The sequence below is a fragment of the Mirounga leonina genome, unplaced genomic scaffold (genome assembly GCF_011800145.1).
Source record: "Mirounga leonina isolate KUSES-001 unplaced genomic scaffold, KU_Mleo_1.0 Mir_174, whole genome shotgun sequence".
Taxonomy (NCBI): domain Eukaryota; kingdom Metazoa; phylum Chordata; class Mammalia; order Carnivora; family Phocidae; genus Mirounga; species Mirounga leonina.
The window spans coordinates 43,142,397-43,164,418 of record NW_023270451.1 but is presented as its reverse complement, the minus strand read 5'-3'; the positions used below and the strand labels follow the sequence as shown (position 1 = coordinate 43,164,418).

The following is a 22,022-nucleotide window of genomic DNA, read 5'->3' as shown; positions in this document are numbered from 1 at the left end:
CAGCAACAAAAAATGGCTACTAGTAAAAAAGAAAAGCGGACAAGAACTCAAAACATCAGTAATATTTCAGCACTGGATCACACAGCTTCACTAACAAAACATGAAGACACTGTTTAATGTTCATTTTTAAATTAATAAACTAGAACAATCAAGGCTGTATTAGGTATTCTTTAAGAAGGCAGAGAATCATGTATTCTATCTGAGAAAGAGTTCTGCCCCAAACTGCTAAAATAATTACATTTTAGTACTGGAAACAGTCAATGCAAAAATATTTTTGAATAGGTTTTAAAGTACTAGTACCTAGTCTGTTAGCTAAACTGCCAAAATAATACCAAACTGAAATATATTTATGAACAATCCCAAATAATTATATCTTAAGAAAACATTAACAGCATTTTAACCTCCACAAAGATCTAAACCACCTTACATTGTTCATCTACTTTGAGAACCATCAGCACAATACTATTTCTACTACAAAACAAAGGAAACAATCTATAGTAATATACTGAAGCTCTATATGAAACTCAAAAACTTCTTATGAGATGCCCAACTCAAAATCTAGTCTATAAAAATTCTTGGGGCACCTGGCTTGTTCAACCGAAAAGAGCATGCAACTCTTGATCTCAGGTATTATGAGCTCAAGCCCCACAATGGGGTGTAGAGATTACTAAAAAATAAACTTAAAAAGTAACCAAGAAAATATTTTTTAAAAAAGAATTACTGTTTTCTTCTCAAAGTATATAACCAACTTAAACATCTGGAATAGCATTAAGATGGGTTAATCTCTTGGACAATAAAAGAAATTCATAAGGTTAATCATACTAAATTCAAAATAAGGCTTTCAGGGGCACCTGGGTGGCTCAGTTGGTTAAACAACCCAACTTGATTTCGGCTCAGGTCGTGATCTCAGGGTCGTGGGATTAAGCCCCATGTCGGACGGACTCTGAGCTTAGCAGAGAGTCTGCTCCAGATTCTCTCTCTCTTCCTCTGCCTCTGCCCTCCCCCCCCCTTCCCCGTGCACACTCTCTTGCTCGCTCTCAAATAAAATCTTCAAAATAAGGTTTTCATACTAAATTAAGGTCACTAAAATCATACTAGAGTTAATCATACTAAATTCAAAATACACTCGTGATTGTAAAAATATAATTACTATATGATACAGCAATTCATTTCCGGATATATGTGCAAAAGAATTTAAAGCAGGAACTCAGATATACTTGTACACCTATGGTCATAACAGCATTAGTCACAACAGCCAAAAAGTGGAAACTCAAATGTCTTATTAATGGGTGAATGAACAAAATGTGCTATATACAATGGAATATTATTTAGCCTTAAAAAAAGAAATTCTGACATTACAAAAATGGATAAATCTTGAGGACATTATACTAAGTGAAAAAAGCCAGTCATAAAAAAAATAAATCCTATAGGATTCTACTTATATGAGGGACCAACAGTAGTCAAATCTATAGACACAAAGTAGAATGATGTTTGCCACAGGCTGGAAAGAGTTGAGAAGAAGAATTCTGGAGACTGGTTGCACAACAATGTAAATGTACTCAGCACTACAAAAATGGTTAAGATGGTAAATTTTTTGTTACACGTATTCTGTAACTATTAAAAAATGCAATCATGGGGTGCCTGGGTGGCTCAGTTCTTAAGCATCTGCCTTCGGCTCAGGTCATGATCCCAGGATCCTGGGATCGAGCCCCACATTGGGCTCCCTGCTCTGCGAGAAGCCTGCTTCTCCCTCTCCCCCTGCTTGTGTTCCCTCTCTCGCTGTCTCTCTGTCAAAATAAATAAATAAAATCTTTTTAAAAATAAATAAATAAATAAATAAATAAAAATTAAAAATGCAATCATGATCAAACTAGCAATATACACTCAGGAGCTAATGACTAAGTTACACCACTTCAATCATTAGGATCTAGACAACAGGACTATATAATCAGCATATATCAGACTGTGCTTTAATTCTGCCTTTGCTTAAGAATTATTAATGGGAATATTAGGTATCATTCAGGAGTTAATAATGTCAAGGAAGAAAGGTCCACCACTTAGTAAACCTTACCAAGTTGATAAAATTACTTTAGTTCAATAGCTTACAAAACATTTACTAAGGCCAAAGTTAATGCGCTAAGAGAAAAGAGAATAACAGTGACTGTTGAACTTTTACAGAAAACTATAGAATATTTATCCCTGAAAACTTTGTATTATTATATTAGTCAACATTTTTCTTTTTATGAGATGTTACTGTTTAAGTTCTGCCAAACATCCATTTCTAAGCAATAGAGCATGTCACTGAAGGAGTGTCATTAAACTCTAACTATATAAAGATATTCAAAAAAGAGAAAGCAGACTTCCAAAGATGATGATAGGAGGACCCTATGTTCACTTCACCCCAGGCTAATAACATGTCAGGGCAAATAACCCAAAAAACAACCTGAAGACTGGCAGAACAAACTCCAAAACAAAATGGTGAGAAAGGCCACATAGAAGAAGGTAGGAGAGCAGAGATGAGGTGGGGAGCTAAACCCTGCAGGTCTGGCTGCGAGAGGGAGCCACAGGGGCAGAGACGTATAAGAACAACTATCAACACCAGGAGCCTACAAGGAGAAGATGAATCCCCATAGCATTTGGCTCTGAATATTAGGTGGGCCAAATTTCATGAGTTCTTAAAACCAGCGGGGACTTAAATCCTCTGGGACTTTAAAAATCAGCAGGCTCAATCTGAGAAAGCCCAGAGGGCAATAGGAAACTGAGCCCCTGTCCTTAATGAGACAGCACAGCAAACATCCCACAGAGATCAACTTGAAGCAGCAGCCTGAAAAGTGCTTGGGGCATATAGGAGGGAGAGTTAGTTACTAATCTCAGAGTTCACTAAGGAACTTCGCTAGGAACAGAGGCTCTAGCAGGTGCCATTTCTCACTCCCACCAACCCCCACCCCCAGCATAATCACATGGCCACCTGCGGAAACCGGCAGGGCATCAGCACTCCCTAACTTGCTTACACCATGCCCCATCCCCTCCAGCCAGGCCTGCCTGAGTTCCAGGGCTGTGGGTCCCCTCCCTAAGACAACCTGTGCAAACCTTGCCAACATGGTCTCACCCAAGCTCCAGTGGAGGACACACACATACTGTTAAAACTGCACCACCCCCACCCAGATACGCTTTGCACTTCAGCCCCAGCCGGCCCAGTCTCCAGACCAGCTACATCTCCTCTGTGGAAGAGGACCAGCACACACAATTTGCACCCCTGCCTGCCTGCACTTTGGGGAGCAGCCACGGCCAGCCCTGGCCTAGCGGTGGCTGCTCACCCGCTGTGGATGAGGACCAGCACCAACTTGTTAAAGAGCCCACTACTTTCAGAACAAAAGACAGAACTGACTTTTCTAACACAAAGAAACAGAGTTAGGAAATAGAGGAATATGTCCCAAATGAAAGAAGAGGACAAAAATCACAAGAGGGGACCTAAGTGAAGCAGGACGAAGTAATATGCCTGATAGAGAATCTAAAGTAATGATCAAGATACTCACTGGACCTCAGAAAAGAGTAGAAAACATCAGTAAGACTCTTAACACAGAGAGAAAAAAAAAAAAGAATCCATCAGAGATGAAGAACACAATCATGAAATTAAAAATACATATGATAGGGATGCCTGGGTGGCTCAGTTGGTTAAGCGTCTGCCTGCAGCTCAGGTCATGATCCCAGGGTCCTGGGATCGAGGCCCACATCAGGCTCCCTGCTCGGCGGGGAGCCTGCTTCTCCCTCACCCTCTGCCTGCCGCTCCCTCTGCTTGTGCTCTGTCAAATAAATAAAATCTTAAAAAAAAAAAAATACATGTGATAGAGTAAATAGGGTGAGGGAAGCAGAGGTACTCAGAAAACTGAGTAATGGAAAATAATCAAGCTGAGCAAGTGGAAAAGAAAATTACACAAAATGAGAACAGACTTAGGGACACATGACTCCATCAAGCATTAATAACACTCACATTATAAGGATCCCAGAAAAAGAAACGAGAAAAGGGGGCAAAAAATTTATCTGAAGAAATAATAGCTGAAAACTTCTCTAACCTGGGGAAGGAACATATACCCAGATCCAGAAGGCAGAGCTCCCAACAAAATCAACCAAAGGGGTCCAGACCAAGACACATAATAATTATCACTACTTTATGCCATTTTAAAGGAAAAAATAATTTTTTTTTTAAGATTTTATTTATTTATTTGACAGAGAGACAGCAAGAAAGGGAACACAAGCAGGGGGAGTGGGAGAGGGAGAAGCAGGCTTCCCGCGGAGTAGGGAGCCTGATGCGGGGCTCAATCCCAGGACCCTGGGATCATTACCTGAGCCAAAGGCAGACGCTTAACAACTGAGCCACCTAGGCGCCCCAAGAAAAAATTTTTAAAGCAGCAAAAGGAGACAGTTACATACCAGGGAAACCCCAGAAGGCTGTTAGTGGATTTTTCAGCAGAAACTTTTAAGGCCAGATGGGAGTGGCATGATATATTCCAAGTGCTGAAAGAGAAATATCTGCAGCCAAGAATTCTATCCAGCAAGGCTTTCAGAATAGGAGACTGTTTCCAGACAAACAAAAACTAAAGGAGTTCATGACACTAAACCAGCCATACAAGAACTATTAAAGGGGACTCTGAATGGAAAAGAAAGACCGTAAGTGCAATATGAAAAGTAGAAAACATAAAAGCAGTAAGAACAAGCTTATCGGAGCGCCTGGGTGGCTCATTAAAGAGAGCAAGGGAAGAAAGGATCAGAGAAAAAAAACTACAAGAACCACCACAAAACAAATAACAAAATGGCAACAGATACATATCTATCATTAATTTGAATGTAAGTGGACTAAACATTCCAATCAAAAGACATGGGGTGACAGAGTGGATTAAAAAACAAGACCCATCTATATGCTGTCTACAAGAGACTCACTTTTGACCTAAAGACACCTGCAGATTGAAAGTGAAGGGATGGAGAAACATTTATCATGCAAATGGATATAAAAACGAAAGGTGGGGTAGCAATATTTATATTAGACAAAATAGACTTTAAAACAAAGACTAGGGGCACCTGGGTGGCTCAGTTGTTAAGCATCTGCCTTCGGCTCAGGTCATGATTTCAGGGTCCTGGACAGAGGCCTGTGTCAGGCTCCCTGCTCAGCAGGGAGTCTGCTTCTCCCTCTTCCTCTGCCCCTCCCCTGCACTTGTGCTCTCTCAAATAAATAAAATCTTTAAAAAAAAAAAAAAAAGACTGTAACAAGAGACAAAGGACACTAAATAAAGGGGACAATCAACAAGAAGATATAACGATTGTAAATATTTATGCATCCAACAAAGAAGCATTCAAATACACAAAAGTTAATAGCAAACATAAAGGAACTAATTGATAGTAATGCAACAATAGTAAGGGACTTTAACACCCCACTTATATCAGTAGGCAGATCATCCAAACAGAAATCAATAAGGAAATGTGGGTTTGAACAACACACTGGACCATATGGATTTAACAGATATATTCAGAGCATTCCATCCTAAAATAGCAGAATACATATTCTTTTCAAGTATACATGGAACATTCTCCAGGGTAGACCACATATTAGGCTACAAAACAAGTCTCAATAAATTGAAAAAGATCAAAATCATACCAGGAATCTTTTCTGACTACAACATTATGAAACTAAAAATTAAACACAAGAAGAAATCTGGAAAGACATAAATAATAAACAATGAATGGGCCAACCAAGAAATCAAAGAATAAAAAATTACATGGAAACAAATGGAAGTGACAACATAACAGACCAAAATCTTTGGGCTGCAGAAAAACCAGTTCTAACAAGGAAATTTACAGCAATACAGGCCTGCCTCAAGAAGCAAGAAAAAGGGCGCTTGGGTGGCTCAGTTGGTTAAGCGTCTGCCTTTGGCTCAGGTCATGATCCCAGCATCCTGGGATCGAGCCCTGCATCAGGCTCTGTGCTTGGCAGGGAGCCTGCTTCCCCCTCTCCTTCTGCCTGCCTGTCTGCCTACTTGTGATCTGTCAAATAAATAAATAAAATCTTAAAAAAAAAAAAAAAAGGGCAAGAAAAATCTCAAATAAATCACCTCACCTTACATCTAAATGAGCTAGAAAATAACAAAAAAACCAAAACCAGAAGGAAGGAAATAATAAAGATTAGAGCAGAAATAAATGATATAGAAACTAAAAAAACAAAAAACAGAATAGATTAATGAAAACCGGGAGCTGGTTCTCTGAAAAACAAAATCGATAAACCTCTGGCCAGATTCATTAAAGGGGAGAAGGCGGGGGGGGTGGGGAAAGCAGCACATATGCCAAAAATATCCAAAAACCCCAGGAAGGACTCAAACAAAATCACAAATTAAAGAGGAGAAATAACAACCAACACCATAGAAATACAAACAACTGGCATATAATTCTTCATAATATTCTCTTGCAACAAATTGGACAACCTGGAAGAAATGTATAAATTCCTAAAAACCTATGACCTACCAAAACTAAAACCGGAAAAAATAGAATAATTGAACAGACCGATCACCAGCAATGGTACTTAACAATCAAAAAACTACCAACAAACGAAAGTCCAGGACCAAATGGCTTCACAAGTAAATTCTATAAAACATTTAAAGAGGACTTAATACCTATTCTTCTCAAACTATTCCAAAAGATAGAGAAGAGGAAGGAAAACTTCCAATTTTCATTCTATGAGGCCAGCATTACCCTGATAACAAAACCAAATAAAGACACCACAAAAAAAGAGAACTGCAAGCCAACATCTCTGATGAACACAGATGCAAAATTCCTCATCAAAACACTAGCAAACGGAGTCCAACATTACATTAAGAAATCATTCACTGCTATCAACTGGAATATTTTTCCAGTGTGGAAGGGTGGTTCAATATTTGCAAACCTATCAACATGATACATCAAATCTATAACAGAAAAAAGAAATTACCAACAGATGCAGAAAATGCATTTGACAAGGTACATCCATTCATGGTAAAAACCTTCAACAAAGTAGGTTTAGAGGGAACATACCTCAACATAATAAAGACCACATATGAAAAACCCAAAGTGATCATACTCAACGGGGAAAAACTGAGAGCTCTTCCCCTAAGGTCATGAACAAGACAAGGATGTCCACTCTCACAACTTTTATTCAAATACTACTAGAATCCTAGCCACAGCAATTAGACAACAAAAAGAAATAAAAGGCATCCAAACTGGTAAGGAAGAAGTAAAACTTTCGCTATTTGCAGATAACATGATACTATATAGAGAAAATCCTAAAAACTCTGCCCCAAAACTGCTAGAACTGATAAATGAATAAAGTCATGAGATACAAAATCAATGTACAGAAATCTGTTGCATTTCTAAACAATAGCATTTACACTTGCACCAAAAACAATAGATACCTAGGAATAAACCTAACCAGATGAAAGATCTATACTCTGAAAACTAGAAAATACTCATGAAAGAAATTAAAGATACAAAGAAATGGAAAGACATTCCATTCTTATGGATTGGAAGAATAAATATTGTTAAAATGTCCATACTTCCCAAATCCACAGATGTAATGTAATCCTTATCAAAATACCAACAGTATTTTTCAGAGAACTAGTACAACAATCCTAAAAGTTGTATGAAATGACAAAAGACCCCAAAAAGCTAAAGCAATCTTGAAAAAGAAAAAACTGGAGGTATCTTCAAGTTATATTACAAAGCTATAGTAATTAAAACAGTGTGGTACTGGCATAGAAACAGACACACAGATCAATGGAACAGAATAGAAAACCCAAAAATAAACCCACAATTATATGGTCAATTAATCTTTGACAAAGCAGGGAAGAACATGCAGTGGGAAAAAGACAGTCTCCTCAACAAAATGTGTTGGGGAAAATGGAACAGTTACATACAAAAGAATGAAACTCAACCACTTTCTTACAACATACACAAAAGTAAACTTAAAATGGATTAAAGGCCTAAATGTGAGACCTGAAACCAGAAAAGTCCTAGAAGAGAACACAGTAATTTCACTGACATTGATCATAGCAACATTTTTCTAGACGGGTCTCCTGAGACAAGGAAAACAAAAGCAAAATCAAGCTATTGGGACTACATCAAAATAAGAAGCTTCTGCACAACAAAGGAAATAACAAAACTAAAAGGCAACCTACTGTATGGGAAAAGAGATTTGCAAATGACATATATGAGAAAGGATTAGTATCCAAAATATATAAAAAACTGCTACAACTCAATGCTCAAAAAACAAATAATCCAATTTAAAAATGGGCAGAAGAAACGAACATTTTTCCAAAGAAGAATACAGATGGCCAACAGACAGATGAAAAGATGCTCAACATCACTCATCATCAGGGAAATGCAAATCAGAAACCACAATGAGCTATCATACCTCACACCTGTTAGAAGAGCTAAAATCAAAAACACAAGAAACAACAAGTGTTGGCGAGGATATGGAGAAAAATGAATCAGCATGCACTGCTGGTGGGCATGCAAACTGATGCAGCCATTGTAGAAAACTATGGAGGTTCCGAGAGCGAGAGAGAGAGAGCATGAGAGGGGAGAAGGTCAGAGGGAGAAGCAGGCTCCCCGCTGAGCAGGGCGCCCCATGCGGGACTCGATCCCAGGACCCCGGGATCATGACCTGAGCCGAAGACAGTCGCTTAACCAACTGAGCCACCCAGGCGCCCAACCAGGAAACACTCTTAACTACAGAGAACTGATGATTACCATAGGGGAGGGAGGATGGGTGAAAAAGGTGATGGGGATTTAAGAGTACACTTATGATGAGCACTGAGTAATGTACAGCACAGCTGAATTACTATACTGTATACCTGAAACTAACATTACATTGCATGTTAACTATACTGGAATTAAAATAAAAAACTTAAAGAAAAGCAAGATCTCCATTACTTTTCAAATGTTATTTTTCTCCACATTCAGAAATTAACTCAAAATGAACCAAAAACCTAAATAAGAGCAAAGACAACAGAAAACCCAGGGACAAATCTTCCTATGAATTAGGCAATGGTTTCTGAGATCTGACCACAAAAGTACAAGGAAAAATAGGATAAATTCGACTTTATCAAAATTAAGAAACTTGGGGGGTGCCTGGATGGCTCAATCAGTTGAGTGTCCAACTCTTGATTTCAGCTCACGTCATGATCACAGGGTCGTGAGATAAAGCCCTGTGTCAGGCTCTGCGCCGGACATGGAGCCTGCTTAAGATTCTCTTTCCCTCTCCCTCTGCCTCTCCTCTCTCCCTCTCAAAAAAAAAAAAAAAAGAAAAAAGAAAAAAACTGTTGGTCCACATACTGTATTTCTGAGTAGCAAGGGTTTAGACCCATGCTCCCATTGCTAGGGCACCATATCAAATTCACAGGGTACCAAAGGATAGTTTTAATCTTCTAAGTTAATGAAATATGCAGAAACACTCCACATTTGTCAGATATCACAAGAACAACTAGTTCAAGATAGCTCAGTTTCAACATTCTTTTCAGTGACACCTTATCTTTGAGAAGACGCTGGGTATTTGGCAGCTGCTGAAATGTAAAGCATGTGCTTTGTGAAAATCAATGTGAATCAGGAAATGAATGTGGTCTGTCCCATCCAATTCCAAGGTTTGAGAAGGTGTACAGTGGTCAACAACCACATACATCCCATCAGTAACGGTGCTTATTTAAGAATGAAAAATAAGAATCTTTCAATTCAGTATATACTTTTTTTTTTTTTTCAAATGGTTACTATACTTGTTAGGAAATTGTTAAGTATTTCTTTTGGCCTATAGGGCATCATAAAAAATTTACTTAGACGCCAAAGGTGCCATGAACTGAAAGTTTGGGAACCTCTGGCTTAGTCTATCTGATAGACTGATAGGTGGTTAGGACCATAGCTCCTATAGCCAAACTGATGAGGTTCAAATCCTCATCTGACTGTACCCTTACCAGCTGTGTGATGAAGCAAGTCAGTTAATCTTTCTGTTTCCTCCATTATAAAAGAAAACATTGTAATAGTTCCTACCTCACAGGACTGCTATGAAGAACAAATGAGTTAACATATTTAAACAGCCATGCACTAGCTGGCAAATTGAGAAATGTTTGGTGCCATCACGATCATCATAATTATGATGCTACAGTTATTGCTATTGCAATTATTAGGGAAAAGGGAGTCACAAAAGGCATCTAATCTGATAGCGGACCAATTTCTGGTGCAGAAAGGAGATCTGGCAAGTATATGACTGGAGTAGACTAGAGAACAGGCAGCCTCAACCCTGACTCTGAGGTCCTGTGGCTGTTAATTACTCCCAGGACAGGGAACCAGAGAAAAGGAACAGGTCAACTAAATCTGCTTTATATATTCTAAAAATTACTCATTAAAATACTTCACTTCCAAGTGAATTTTGTTATTGTAATGACAAGATTTTTTTAAAAGTCTAAATGTACATAAAAATTAGTTTCTGTCTAAAGTGAAAAAAATCTTCTAATTGCAAAATACAATTATCCAAGGTGCACCTATTAAGAGTCCTTCCCTCTCATTACCAAATCTAAGCATGTCAGCAAATGAGCACAATACTCTAACACTGCTTCTCATGGGTTTGCAGGAGGGCAAAGCACACAGATCAGAAAGAACATTCTGCTAATTAAACTGAAGCAGATGACTACGGAAGAGAAAGGCTTGTCACATGTAACATCTGTGCCAAGAATGATCAGATTAAATATGCAAAATGTGAAGTAAAGGTGTGAAAAAGCAGTAAGAATATAGTCTAGACCTTAAACAGGCTACAAAAGTTCTGACAGTTTTCCTAATTATTCCCAGTAATGGACATAGGAGGCCAAAAGGCAGGAGGGAGAAATACATTTTTCTCCATTATGGGTGTTGAGCACTAGGGCTAAAATCATGCCTGTCTGAACACTGATCAGTTTCTGCAAAGGTTAATAGCAATTAAATGCAGCAAACTAGATTAAATGAGAAACAGGTCATGATACTGCTGTACTTGCAAAGAGCACGATAAAGCATTTCTTTTAAATTCATCTTAATGCACAGGAAATCCAAAAAAGCTGCTATGAGGAAAAAACTTATTAAATGGTGAAGAAATCTCTTAAATGAAATAAAAATAAAAATGACATGATACACAAACTCAAATTATCAGTATTGGGTTGCTGAAAGATTATTAAATACTAACGATGTCTAACTGTCATTAACACTGCTTCTTCCAACCTAGTACATCTGCAATCAAAAGAATATAGTAAATTACTCAGTGATAATTAAAATTAAACTATTTGTGACCACAGCTAATAATTTATATTTTCGAAAGTTGCTGAGTAAATCTTAAAAGTTCTCATCACAAAGGAAAAAAAATTTGTTAATTATATGTGATAACAAATGTTAACCAGACTTGTAGTAATCCTTTCATGATACATACAAATACTGAATCATTATGCTGTACACCTGAATTAAAGGTATATATCAATTATATCTCAAAAAAACTGTTTTAAAGATTAAACTGACAACTACAATATTGAGGTCATTCTCTGAACTTAATCTTTTACTTTAGTATAAATCCTAAAGTGTAAGTCTGAAGCATATTAATGGTTGATTTTTCCAAATTTAAATACAAGCAGGTTTTTCCAAAAATTAAACAATCACCATGTATACACAAAAACACACACTCTCTTTTCCACAAACATAACTCTCTACATGAAACAAAAAATAAAAGGAACAGGCTCAAAAAATAGAAATTCAATTTACTTTACTATCCTCAGGATCTTCTAAACCATCAGGCCGACTAAGGTTTCGAGCAGGCTGGCTGCAGACAACATTATCTTCCAGTCCCCAAGACGGTACTCTCAGAGGTGGCCTTTGGATTTCATCTGGATAAAAAGCACCATCTGCTCCATCTGAAATAAAAATTTGGGAAGTGAAACCTGGTACTATAATTAGAATCTCTGTGTATAGCTATGAACAACAGGATATAAAGAACCATTTTTATGTATCACAAAAATGCCTTTTTAACCCCACTGATTTTTAAAAATAAGAATATATGTAATAAGCAAATAGACTACTCTTTTGTGTGCAGCACTCCTAGAGGAACCCAGTTACTGTTAAACATTAAAACTACTGGTTACAAGATAATGTTTCTATTAGAGTTAATTGTACCAGTTTTCTAATCCCATTAATATACAAACCAAAAAAACCTCCATATTCAGTTAAGCCCAAACCAAAATTATTTTAATAACCTCTGGCTTCCTGTGTTGCATAAGGATTACCATACTGCAGAACTGGCTGTATATGTGGCACTGTGGAAACATGACCATTTTGCTCTGAGCATGTGTTGAGACACTGTGAGATCTTTTGAGGACTCTGGGAATTCTGACCTTCCATTTTCCTTTCTGCTTGATCTTCTAGATTCCTTTTAAGTTCCTAAAATTAACAAAAACAAAGGCAGAAAGCATTCAAATATTTTATAATAAGGGCAGCATTAAACATTTAGCTAAAATGTAATAAAATTACTTCCCTATTATGTTTAAAGAATACAATTGAAAAGTCTGGCTCTCAACTTCTCATAAATGTCCCCTCCACATACAACATCAGAAGGCAGAATAAAGCCCCATGTATTTTCAAATTTATTTGTGCCAAGAGGCTGCCTTTTTTATTGAGCTAAGAGGAAACTGTGAATCTCTTACAACTTAGTTATTAATAAAAGTCAAAGGACGGGCGCCTGGGTGGCTCAGTCAGTTGGGCGGTTGCCTTCGGCTCAGGTCATGATCCCGGGGGTCTGGGATCAAGCCCTGCATCTGGCTCCTTTCTCAGCGGGGAGCCTGCTTCTCCCCTGCCTGCTCTTCTCCCTGCTTGTGCTTGCTCTCTCTCTCTGTCAAATAATAAATAAAATTAAAAAAAAAAAAAAAGTCAAAGGACAAAAAGCAACCCAAACTGCTTCTCTAGTAAAATCTACCAAATTTAAAATTTAAAAATACTAATCCCATATAAACTCCTTCAAAACTAGAGAAAAAACACTTCTAGGGACACCTGGGTGGCTCAGTCAGTTAAGCATCTGCCTTCGGCTCAGGTCATGATCCCAGGTGCCTGGGATCAAGTCCCACATCGGGTTCCTTGCTCAGCAGGGAGCCTGCTTCTCCCTCTGCCTGCTGCTCCCCCTGCTTGTGCATGCATGCTCTATCTCTCTCTGCAAATAAAATCTTAAAAACAAAACAAAACAAAACCCCACATTTCTGAACTTACTTTATTTATAAGGCCAATACTATCCTAATACCAAAGTCAAACAAGGACATCAGAGGAAAACTGCAAACCTCATCGCTCATGAATACTGATACAAAAATCCTTAAGAAATCAAATCCAACAATATTTAAAAAGATATTGGGGATTTGTCTTGTTTGTTTTTAAGATTTTATCCATTTTTTTTTTTGACAGAAAAAGCGAGCACAAGCAGGGGGAGCAGCAGGCAGAGGGAGAGGGAGAAGCAGGCTCCCCGCCGAGCAGGGAGCCCGACACGGAGCTCGATTCCAGGACCCAGGGATAATGACCTGAGCCGAAGGCAGACGCTTAAATGACTGAGCTACCCAGGCGCCCCAATCAAGTGGGTTTTTATCACAAGAAAGCAAATTTAGCTTAACATACAAAAATCAACATAATTCACTATGTTCACAGACTAATGGGGAAAAAAATATATCGTTTAAATAGATGAAGAAACATTTTACAAAATTCAACAGGCACTCATATATATTTTTTAAATCTCAACTAACTAGAAATAAAAAGGAACATCCTTAATATGAAAAAAGACACTTCAAAACCCTACAGTGAATATTAATGGTGAAAAACTAAATGATTCTACCTAAGATCAATAATAAGGCAAGGATGTCTGCTCTCATCACTTCTATTCAACATCGTACTGGAGATTCTAAACAGTGTATTAAGGCAAGATTAAGATTAAGGCAGAGTGAAAAGAAGTAAAATCATCTTTATTCAGAGGATATGATCATATATGTAGAAAATCCTAAGGAATCTACAGAACTAGGAGAATGAGTAGATTTAGCAACACTGCAATATAAAAGATCAATATATAAAATCAATTGTATCTCGATACGTAAGCAACACACAATAAAAATGAAGTTTTTAAAGATACCATTTATAGTAGAATCGATAGATATTAAAATACTTAGGAATAAATTTAATAAAAGATGTTCAAGGCCTGTACACTAAAAACAACAAACATGCTGAGAGAAATTAAAGAGAACCTCAATAAAAAGAAAAAATATGCCACATTCATGTACTGGAAAACTTGGCATTTTTATAAATTCCTCCCCAAATTGATCTATACATTCAATACAATCCCAATCAAAATCCCAGCAGGCTTTTGATAAACTGACAAGAACGAACCCCGAAATGCAAAGGTCCTGAAATAGCCCATTTCTAAAAAGAACAAAGTTGGAAGACTTACACTTGATTTCAAGACTTACAATAAAGCTATAAAATCAAGAGACTAGAATGTTGATATATGGATAAACAGATTAGGAGCTGGCAAAATTTTTCCATAAAGGGCCTGATAGTAGATATTTTCAGCTTTGTAGGACACAGTCTGTCAAAACTACTCAAATCTGCCTCTGTTGTTGCAGCCATAGGTAATGCCTAAATGAATGGGTATGGTCATATGCTAATAAAACTTTGTTTACAAAATAGGCCATGAGCCATATTTGGCTTGTAGATGTTAGTTTGCAGACCCCTGATATAAATCAGTAAAACAAAAGAGAGTCTAAAAATATACCCATACTCATAGTCAATTAATTTTCAACACAGATGCAGAAATAATTCAATGAAGGAAAAGGACAGTCTTTTAAGCATAAGCTTAAAAAACTGGGTATCAGGGCACCTGGGTGGCTCAGTCGTTAAGCGTCTGCCTTTCGCTCAGGTCATGATCCCAGGGTCCCAGGATCGAGCCCCACCCACATCGGGCTCCCTGCGGGAAGCCTGCTTCTCCCTCTCCCACTCCCCGCTTGTGGTCCCTCTCTCGCTGTCTCTGTCAAAAATAAATAAAATCTTTAAAAAAATAAAAACTGGGTATCTACAAATAAACTTTGACTATATATCACACCATACAAACAATTTATTTTACTTTATTTTTTTTAAGTAGGCTCCAAACCCAGCATGGAGCCTAACACAGGGCTTGAACTCACAACCCTGAGATCAAGACCTGAGCTGAGATCAAAAGTCGGATGCTTACTGACTGAGCTACCCAGACGACTCCCCCCAAAATTAATTTCAAATGGATCATAAATCTAAACATAAGAGCTAAAGCCATAAATCTAGTGAAAGAAAAAAATAGGTGAAAATCTTTGTGACCTCGGATTAGGCAAAAATTTGTTAAGACAGGATACAAACAGCATGAACCATTAGGAAAAATATTGCTGTTAGACTATTTTCAAAATTAGAAGCTTTTGTTCAAAGATATTTTTAAAAATGAAAAGACACTGGAAAACAGTATGGAGATTCCTCAAAAAGTTAAAAACAGAGCTACCCTATGACCCAGCAGTTGCATTACTAGGTATTTACCTAGTGATCCAAAGAGTCACATGCATCCCAATGTTTCTAGCAGCAAGGTCTACAATAGCCAAACGATGGAAAAGAACACAGATGTCCATCCATAGATGAACAGATATAGAAGATGTAGTGTGTGAGTGTGTGTGTGTGTGTTTATACACACACACACACACTAAAATATTACTCGGCCATCAAAAAAAAAAAAGAAATCTTACCATTTGCAATGACGTGGACGAAACTAGAGAGTATTATGCTAAGTGAAGTCAATCAGATAAAGACAAATTATATGATTTCACTCATATGTGGAATTTAAGAAATAAAGGATCACAGGAAAAGGGAGGGAAAAATAAGACAAAATCAGAAAGGGAGACAAACCGTAAGAGATTATTAAGTATAGGAAACAAACTGAGGGTTGCTGGAGGGGAGGTGGGTGGGGGGTGGGGTAACTGGGTAATGGGCATTAAGGAGGGCACGTGATGTAATGAGCCCTGGGTGTTATATGCAAATGATGGATCCATCACTGAACTCCACCTCTGAAACTAATAATACACTATGTAAATTAATTGAATTTAAATAAAATTTAAAAATAAAAATGAAAAGGCAAGCTACGTATTGGAAGAAAATATTTCCAAGACATATGAAAAAGGAATTGTATTTAGAATATATAAAGAACTCTTAAAACCAAATACAACCAATAAAGATAACCCAATTAAAAAACAGGTAAAGATCTCAACACTTCACAAAAGAATATATACGAATGGGGGCACCTGGCTGGCTCAGTCAGTAGAGCATGCAACTCGCAATCTCAGGGTCATGAGTTTAAGCCTCATGTTGGACAGTTTTAAGTATATATACTTAAAGAATATATACATATGTGAATAGCCTATAAGCATATGAAAAGATGCCCAGCACCACTAGTCATCAGGGACAATTAAACCACAATAACACTGCACATTCACCAGCATGACTGAAATTAAAACTCAATAATACCAACTACTAATGAGGCTACAGGGCAATTGGAATGCTCATACACTGCTAGTGGGAATGCAAAATGGTACAGCCACTTTGAAAAACAATTTGGCTGTTTCTTAAAAACATACCCATCATGTAAGAAAGCGATACCATTCCTAGGCATCTACTCGAGAGAAATGAAAACTTACATCTACAAAAAGAAGAATGTTCATTGCATTATTCATAGCAAAACACTAGAAATAATCCATATGTACACATCAGCTGGTAAAATGATTAATGTCCAACCAGTGAATGGGTAAATTCTCCATGACTGCATTTATACGAAATGCTAGAAAAAGTAAAACTATATAGTGGCAGAAGGTAGATCAGTGATTGTCTGGGACTGGAGATAGTTGATGGAGTTGACTAAAATCAAGCATGAAGGAACTTTGTGCAGTAATGGAAACACTCTACAGTTTGAATATAATGGTATTTACAGAACTATATATATTTATCAAATTGCACTTAAAATAGGTGAGTTTTATTACATGTAAACTGTACCTCGATAAAGCTGTTAAAGAGAAAAAAAATCAACCAGAAATTTTAACCACGGATGTAAGAATGGAAAATTTCATCTGTAAAGTAAAACTCAGCTGTTTTGCTAATGTCATCCCGTGAGAATAGAGATGAGATCCTATGTCAGCAAATTTTTACCTATATAAATGACCATTAAATGAAGTAACCTTGAAACAGTTAAGTCATTATCACTGAAAGCAAAACTGGTAAACATGAAAAATTCAAGTCAATTTAGGTTTGAGAAGAGATACAGCAATTAGAAGTTCCTCCTAAGCATGTGAAAAGAGTACAGAAGATATACAGAAGAAATAATAACATATTACAGGATTGGGTAAACGAATGATATGGCTAGAGCACAGGGTGCATGTGAAGAGCAAGAGAAAAGACAAGTTTAAGGCCAGATGTGCCAAATCTGTATCATACAGTTTACTACAATGGGCCTAACAGTTCTTGAACAATCATAACATGGCCCTTTAGTAAAGTTATTCTAGGAAAGCTATACTGGGCACACTTGAAATTGGGCATACTTGAATTAGCAACAAGCAGGGGGATGGCATGACATGGTAAGCTAGAGTCAGACTGACCTGGATTTGCTCATCAGCTCCAGCACTAATAACCCTGAAGAACTTACCTTCTCCAGCCCTAGGACTAGGACTACTAAGAAATTAGAGAAGTGTTCAGAACACAGCAGGTCCTCAATGGAGGTTCCCTCATCTCCTGCCATGACTCAAAAAGTGCTGCCATGTAATTCAAAATTGTGAAAGTGCAATGGGAGTAGAGAAAAAGTGAAAGCAAATTCAAAAAATATTTCAAAGACAAGTCAAGAGGAAAAGGACAGGAACGCAGCAAAAGATGTAGATAGGATAAACTGCTACAAAAATTTAAGCCAACTACCTTAGAAGAACATGGTGAAATTCTTCTGTAAGCAAACAATAAACTACTTAAATGGAGTCAAGGGTTTCATTGTAAGATTTACGGTAAGTCAAGCAACTTCATAGAGATTCCAACGTAATAAAGAGTTCCCTGTAAGTTAATACTCCTCTCCTCTACCATCAGAGATGCAATAAATCCCCTGCAAATAGGATGCAGGGTAAGAAAAGGACCAGTAACAAGCAGCTTTGATTCCTCATGAGGGAAACTGGAGGCAGGGTAAACAGAACACAGGGACACGAACAAGACAGCCATAGGTAGGTTGTTCGGTAAATCAGAAAACTGAGCTCTTGACTTAGAAAATCTGATTCTCAAATTTGCATTCACAACACCCCCCCCAAAGGGTCCATGTTTAGAATTAAGGAGATAAATGAACTTGGATGAGGAAAATAAATTTGTATCTTTTCACTAACTTTGAACTGAAATTTAGCATTTTTTCAATTATGAATGTAGGCAAAAAAAAAAAAACAAAACACAGCAATAGTTGCAATACCTTTGTCACCTACAGAATCAGATATATTCACTTCATATTACGGTTATTGCAGCCATCTCAACACAGCCTTTATATTTCACTACCTTGAAATTATGGTAATTATTAGACATGCTAAATCTTAACATTTTTAAATAAGCACATATACTACCTGTCACATATATCATAAACTTGTTTTAATATTTTAACTATTTCGTGTAACTCGTTTCCATTGTGATTCTCTTTTAGCTTTATTCATTTAAAAGTATTTCTGGGGCACCTGGGTGGCTCAGTCAGTTGAGAAACCAATTCCTGATTTTGGCTCAGGTCATGACCCTGGAGTCCCGAGATCAAGCCCTGCATCTGGTGCCGTGCTTGGCAAGGAGTCTGCGTGGGATTCTCTCTCTGCCCCTCCCCCCACTCACACTTTCTCTACATTAAATCTTTTAATATATATTAATATATATAATATATATATTTGTCATAAATATATAATTTATATATTTTATATTAATATATTTAATATATATTACACAGATTTCACCAGACTATCAAAAGGCCCTTAGAACAATCATGGTCAAGAACTCCTGTTAAGACCTCCTCTACCTTCAAAAACATGTATGACATGAATGTGGTTAACTTACCTTAGCAAAATAATATTGATGGCTGATTCATAACTCTCCTAAAAAGCCTCCACGATTTAAGAAATAGATTTTGTTAGGGGCGCCTCAGTGGCTCAGTCAGTTAAGTGTCTGCTTTTGGCTCAGGTCATGATCCCAGGGTCCTGGGATTGAGCCCCACATCGGGCTCTCTGCTCAGCGGGGAGCCTGCTTCTCTAACTCCCTCACGTGCTCTCTCTAGCTAGCTCTCTCTTTCCCCTAAATAAATAAAATCTTAAAAAAAAAAAAAAAAAAGATTTTATTAGGAGTCCTCTCTCACAGTTCCAGGTCACAAAAGTTTGTTTAGCTGGTTTGCCTCTCCTAGAGTGCTTAAATTAATTAATTCAACTAATATTTAACTTCAAATATCAGGTGCTGTACTAGGAGCTACAAATACAATGGTGAATAAAATAGAAGCGATTCCTCTCTTCATGGATCTTACAATTAAAAGCAGACGAGGCAGATGTTAAGTAAGCACAGAAATAAATATTAATTACAAATTATGTTAAGTGCTATGAAATAAAGTACAGGTCCCAGGTTTGAGTTTAATAAAGGCACGTACTTCAGACTGAAGGTCAAAGAAGGCCTTACTGAAGAAGAGTCATTTATCCTGGGAGTTGAAGGATGAGTCAAAGGGGGGGGGGGGGGGAGGCGGGGAATAGCGCCTGGGTGGCTCATTGGATTAAGCATCTGCCTTCGGCTCAGGTCATGATCCCAGTGGCCTGGGACTGAGTCCCGCATTGGGCTCCCTGCTCAGCAGAGAGCCTACTTCTCCCTCTCCCTCTGCTGCTTCCCCTGCTTGCGCTCTCCCTCTCTGTCAAATAAATAAAAGCTTAAAAAAAAAAAAAAAGAGTCATTTATTATTTATTCTGGGACTTGAAGGAGGAGTCAAGAGTAGTTGGTGGGGTGAGGGGCAGCGCCTGGGTAGCTCAGTCAGTTGAGTGTCTGGCTCTTGGTTTCATCTCAGATCGTGATCTCAGAGTTGTGGGATCAAGCCCTGTGTCAGACTCCAGGGTCTGCATGGAGTGTTTGAGATTCTCTCCCTTTCTCCCCCTCCCCACCTCTGAGCATGCATGCATGCATGCTCTCTAGTAAATAATTTTTTTTTTTTTTTAAGATTTTATTTATTTATTTGACAGAGAGAGAGAGATAGCGAGAGCAGGAACACAAGCAGGGGGAGTGGGAGAGGGAGAAGCATGCTTCCCGCCGAACAGGGAGCCCAATGTGGGACTCGATCCCAGGACCCTGGGATCATGACCTGAGCCGAAGGCAGACGCTTAACGACTGAGCCACCCAGGCGCCCGTAAATAAATTTTTTAAAAGAGTAGCTATGAATAAATATTGAGAAGGAAATAATACAAATTCTGGGATATACTTGAAAAAATATCTCTGGGGAGAGGAGGGAAGGTAATTATGGTTGCACAGATAAGACAGCCATAAAGTATAACAATTACTGGTGTTGGGTGAGGAGTACAACAGAATTCATTCTATTATTCTACTCTCATATGTTTAAACTCATAAAAAAAAAAAGAGTCCAACAAAGTAACAAAGAATTGTAGGCAAGAATATTTCTGGCAAAGGAAATGAATGAGGACCCTGAGAAAATAAAGCAACTGGTGAGCTATAAAGCCTGGGTGACTAGAACATTTCTCAAAGTGTGGTTCCCAGAGCAGTAGCACTGGAACTTAGAAATGCAAATCTCAAGCTCCACTACAAACCTACTAAAATAGAAACTTTGGGAGTGGGCCCAGGAATCTGTTTTAACAAGCAATACAGGTGATTCCGATGGAAGCTCAAGTTCGAGAACTACTAAAGGAGACTAAAATAGAGGATAGTGAAACAAGACATTGTAGCTTCAGATGGGAATAGAGAGAAATGGAGGCCAGTCATACAAAGTATCACAGGCTATGTTAAAAATTTTGGGTTTTATTTTAAGTGCACAGGAAGCCCATTATGGAGCTTTAAGCAAGGGAGTGATCAATTTTACATTTTTAAAGGTTACCTGGTGCTCTGAATAACCTTTTACCTGAGTCAAGAGTAGAGAAAGGGAGTGACCTCATGGAAGATGGCAGAGAAGGAAGTGTGTCTGCTCCTTGGCAGTTACTAGAGCAAGGAATTGAATCCTGACATCACTTGAGTGACCTTGGAAATAGATCTATATCCATGAGGTAACTGAGCCCCCTCCGACACCCTAATTGCAGACTTGGGAGAGGTCTAAAGCCAGAGGACCCAGTTAAGCCATACCTGAATTCCCTACTCACAGAAGCTGTGAAATAACAAATGTTTTGAGCCACTAAGTTTTTGGGAAGTTTGTTAATGCAGCATAATACAGTCACTATATTACTGAATATTTCAGCCATTTATATAACAATAACTTACAAGTGGTTATAATCACTCAGGACTATCTCTATCCTTCATAAAATTTCAAAATAAATATGTGTATGTATATAAAACACAACACTATATGAATATGAATTAGTAATTATATATATTCTATACAATCTTATGTATAAGTTATACATATAAATCAGATATGAAATGTATGTTTTATACATGTAAAATATAGAAAGTATCTTGACTGCTTCTCTCTAGGATTAGCTAGTATCTCCAAGCACAATATACACTTAGAGCTGGGTTTCTTTCAAAAAGTTGTCTGAAGTATTTGGAATATATTTCTCTTTTCTTTTTTTTATAAAGATTGTATTTACTTATTTGACAGGGTAAGAGAGCACAAGCAGGGGGAGCAGTAGGACAGGGAGAAGCAGACTCCCCACCGAGCAGGGAGCCCGATGCAGGGCTCCATCCCAGGACCCTGGGATCATGACCTGAGCTGAAGGCAGACACTT

At 37.8% G+C, this 22,022-nt stretch overlaps 1 protein-coding gene across 2 annotated transcripts in view; it reads right to left on the bottom strand.

Moving 5' to 3' along the window:
- Positions 1-22,022, bottom strand: part of TAX1BP1 (Tax1 binding protein 1) — an 85,009-nt gene that overhangs the window by 4,665 nt on the left and 58,322 nt on the right. The window contains exons 15-16 of one of the 2 annotated variants that reach the window (XM_035020804.1): positions 12,276-12,459; positions 11,788-11,936 (exon numbers count right to left, since the gene is read on the bottom strand). In XM_035020804.1, coding sequence (XP_034876695.1) covers positions 11,788-11,936; positions 12,276-12,459 — 333 coding nt within the window. The remainder of the gene's footprint in view (positions 1-11,787; positions 11,937-12,275; positions 12,460-22,022) is intronic. The other variant, XM_035020805.1, reaches the window with a different exon arrangement.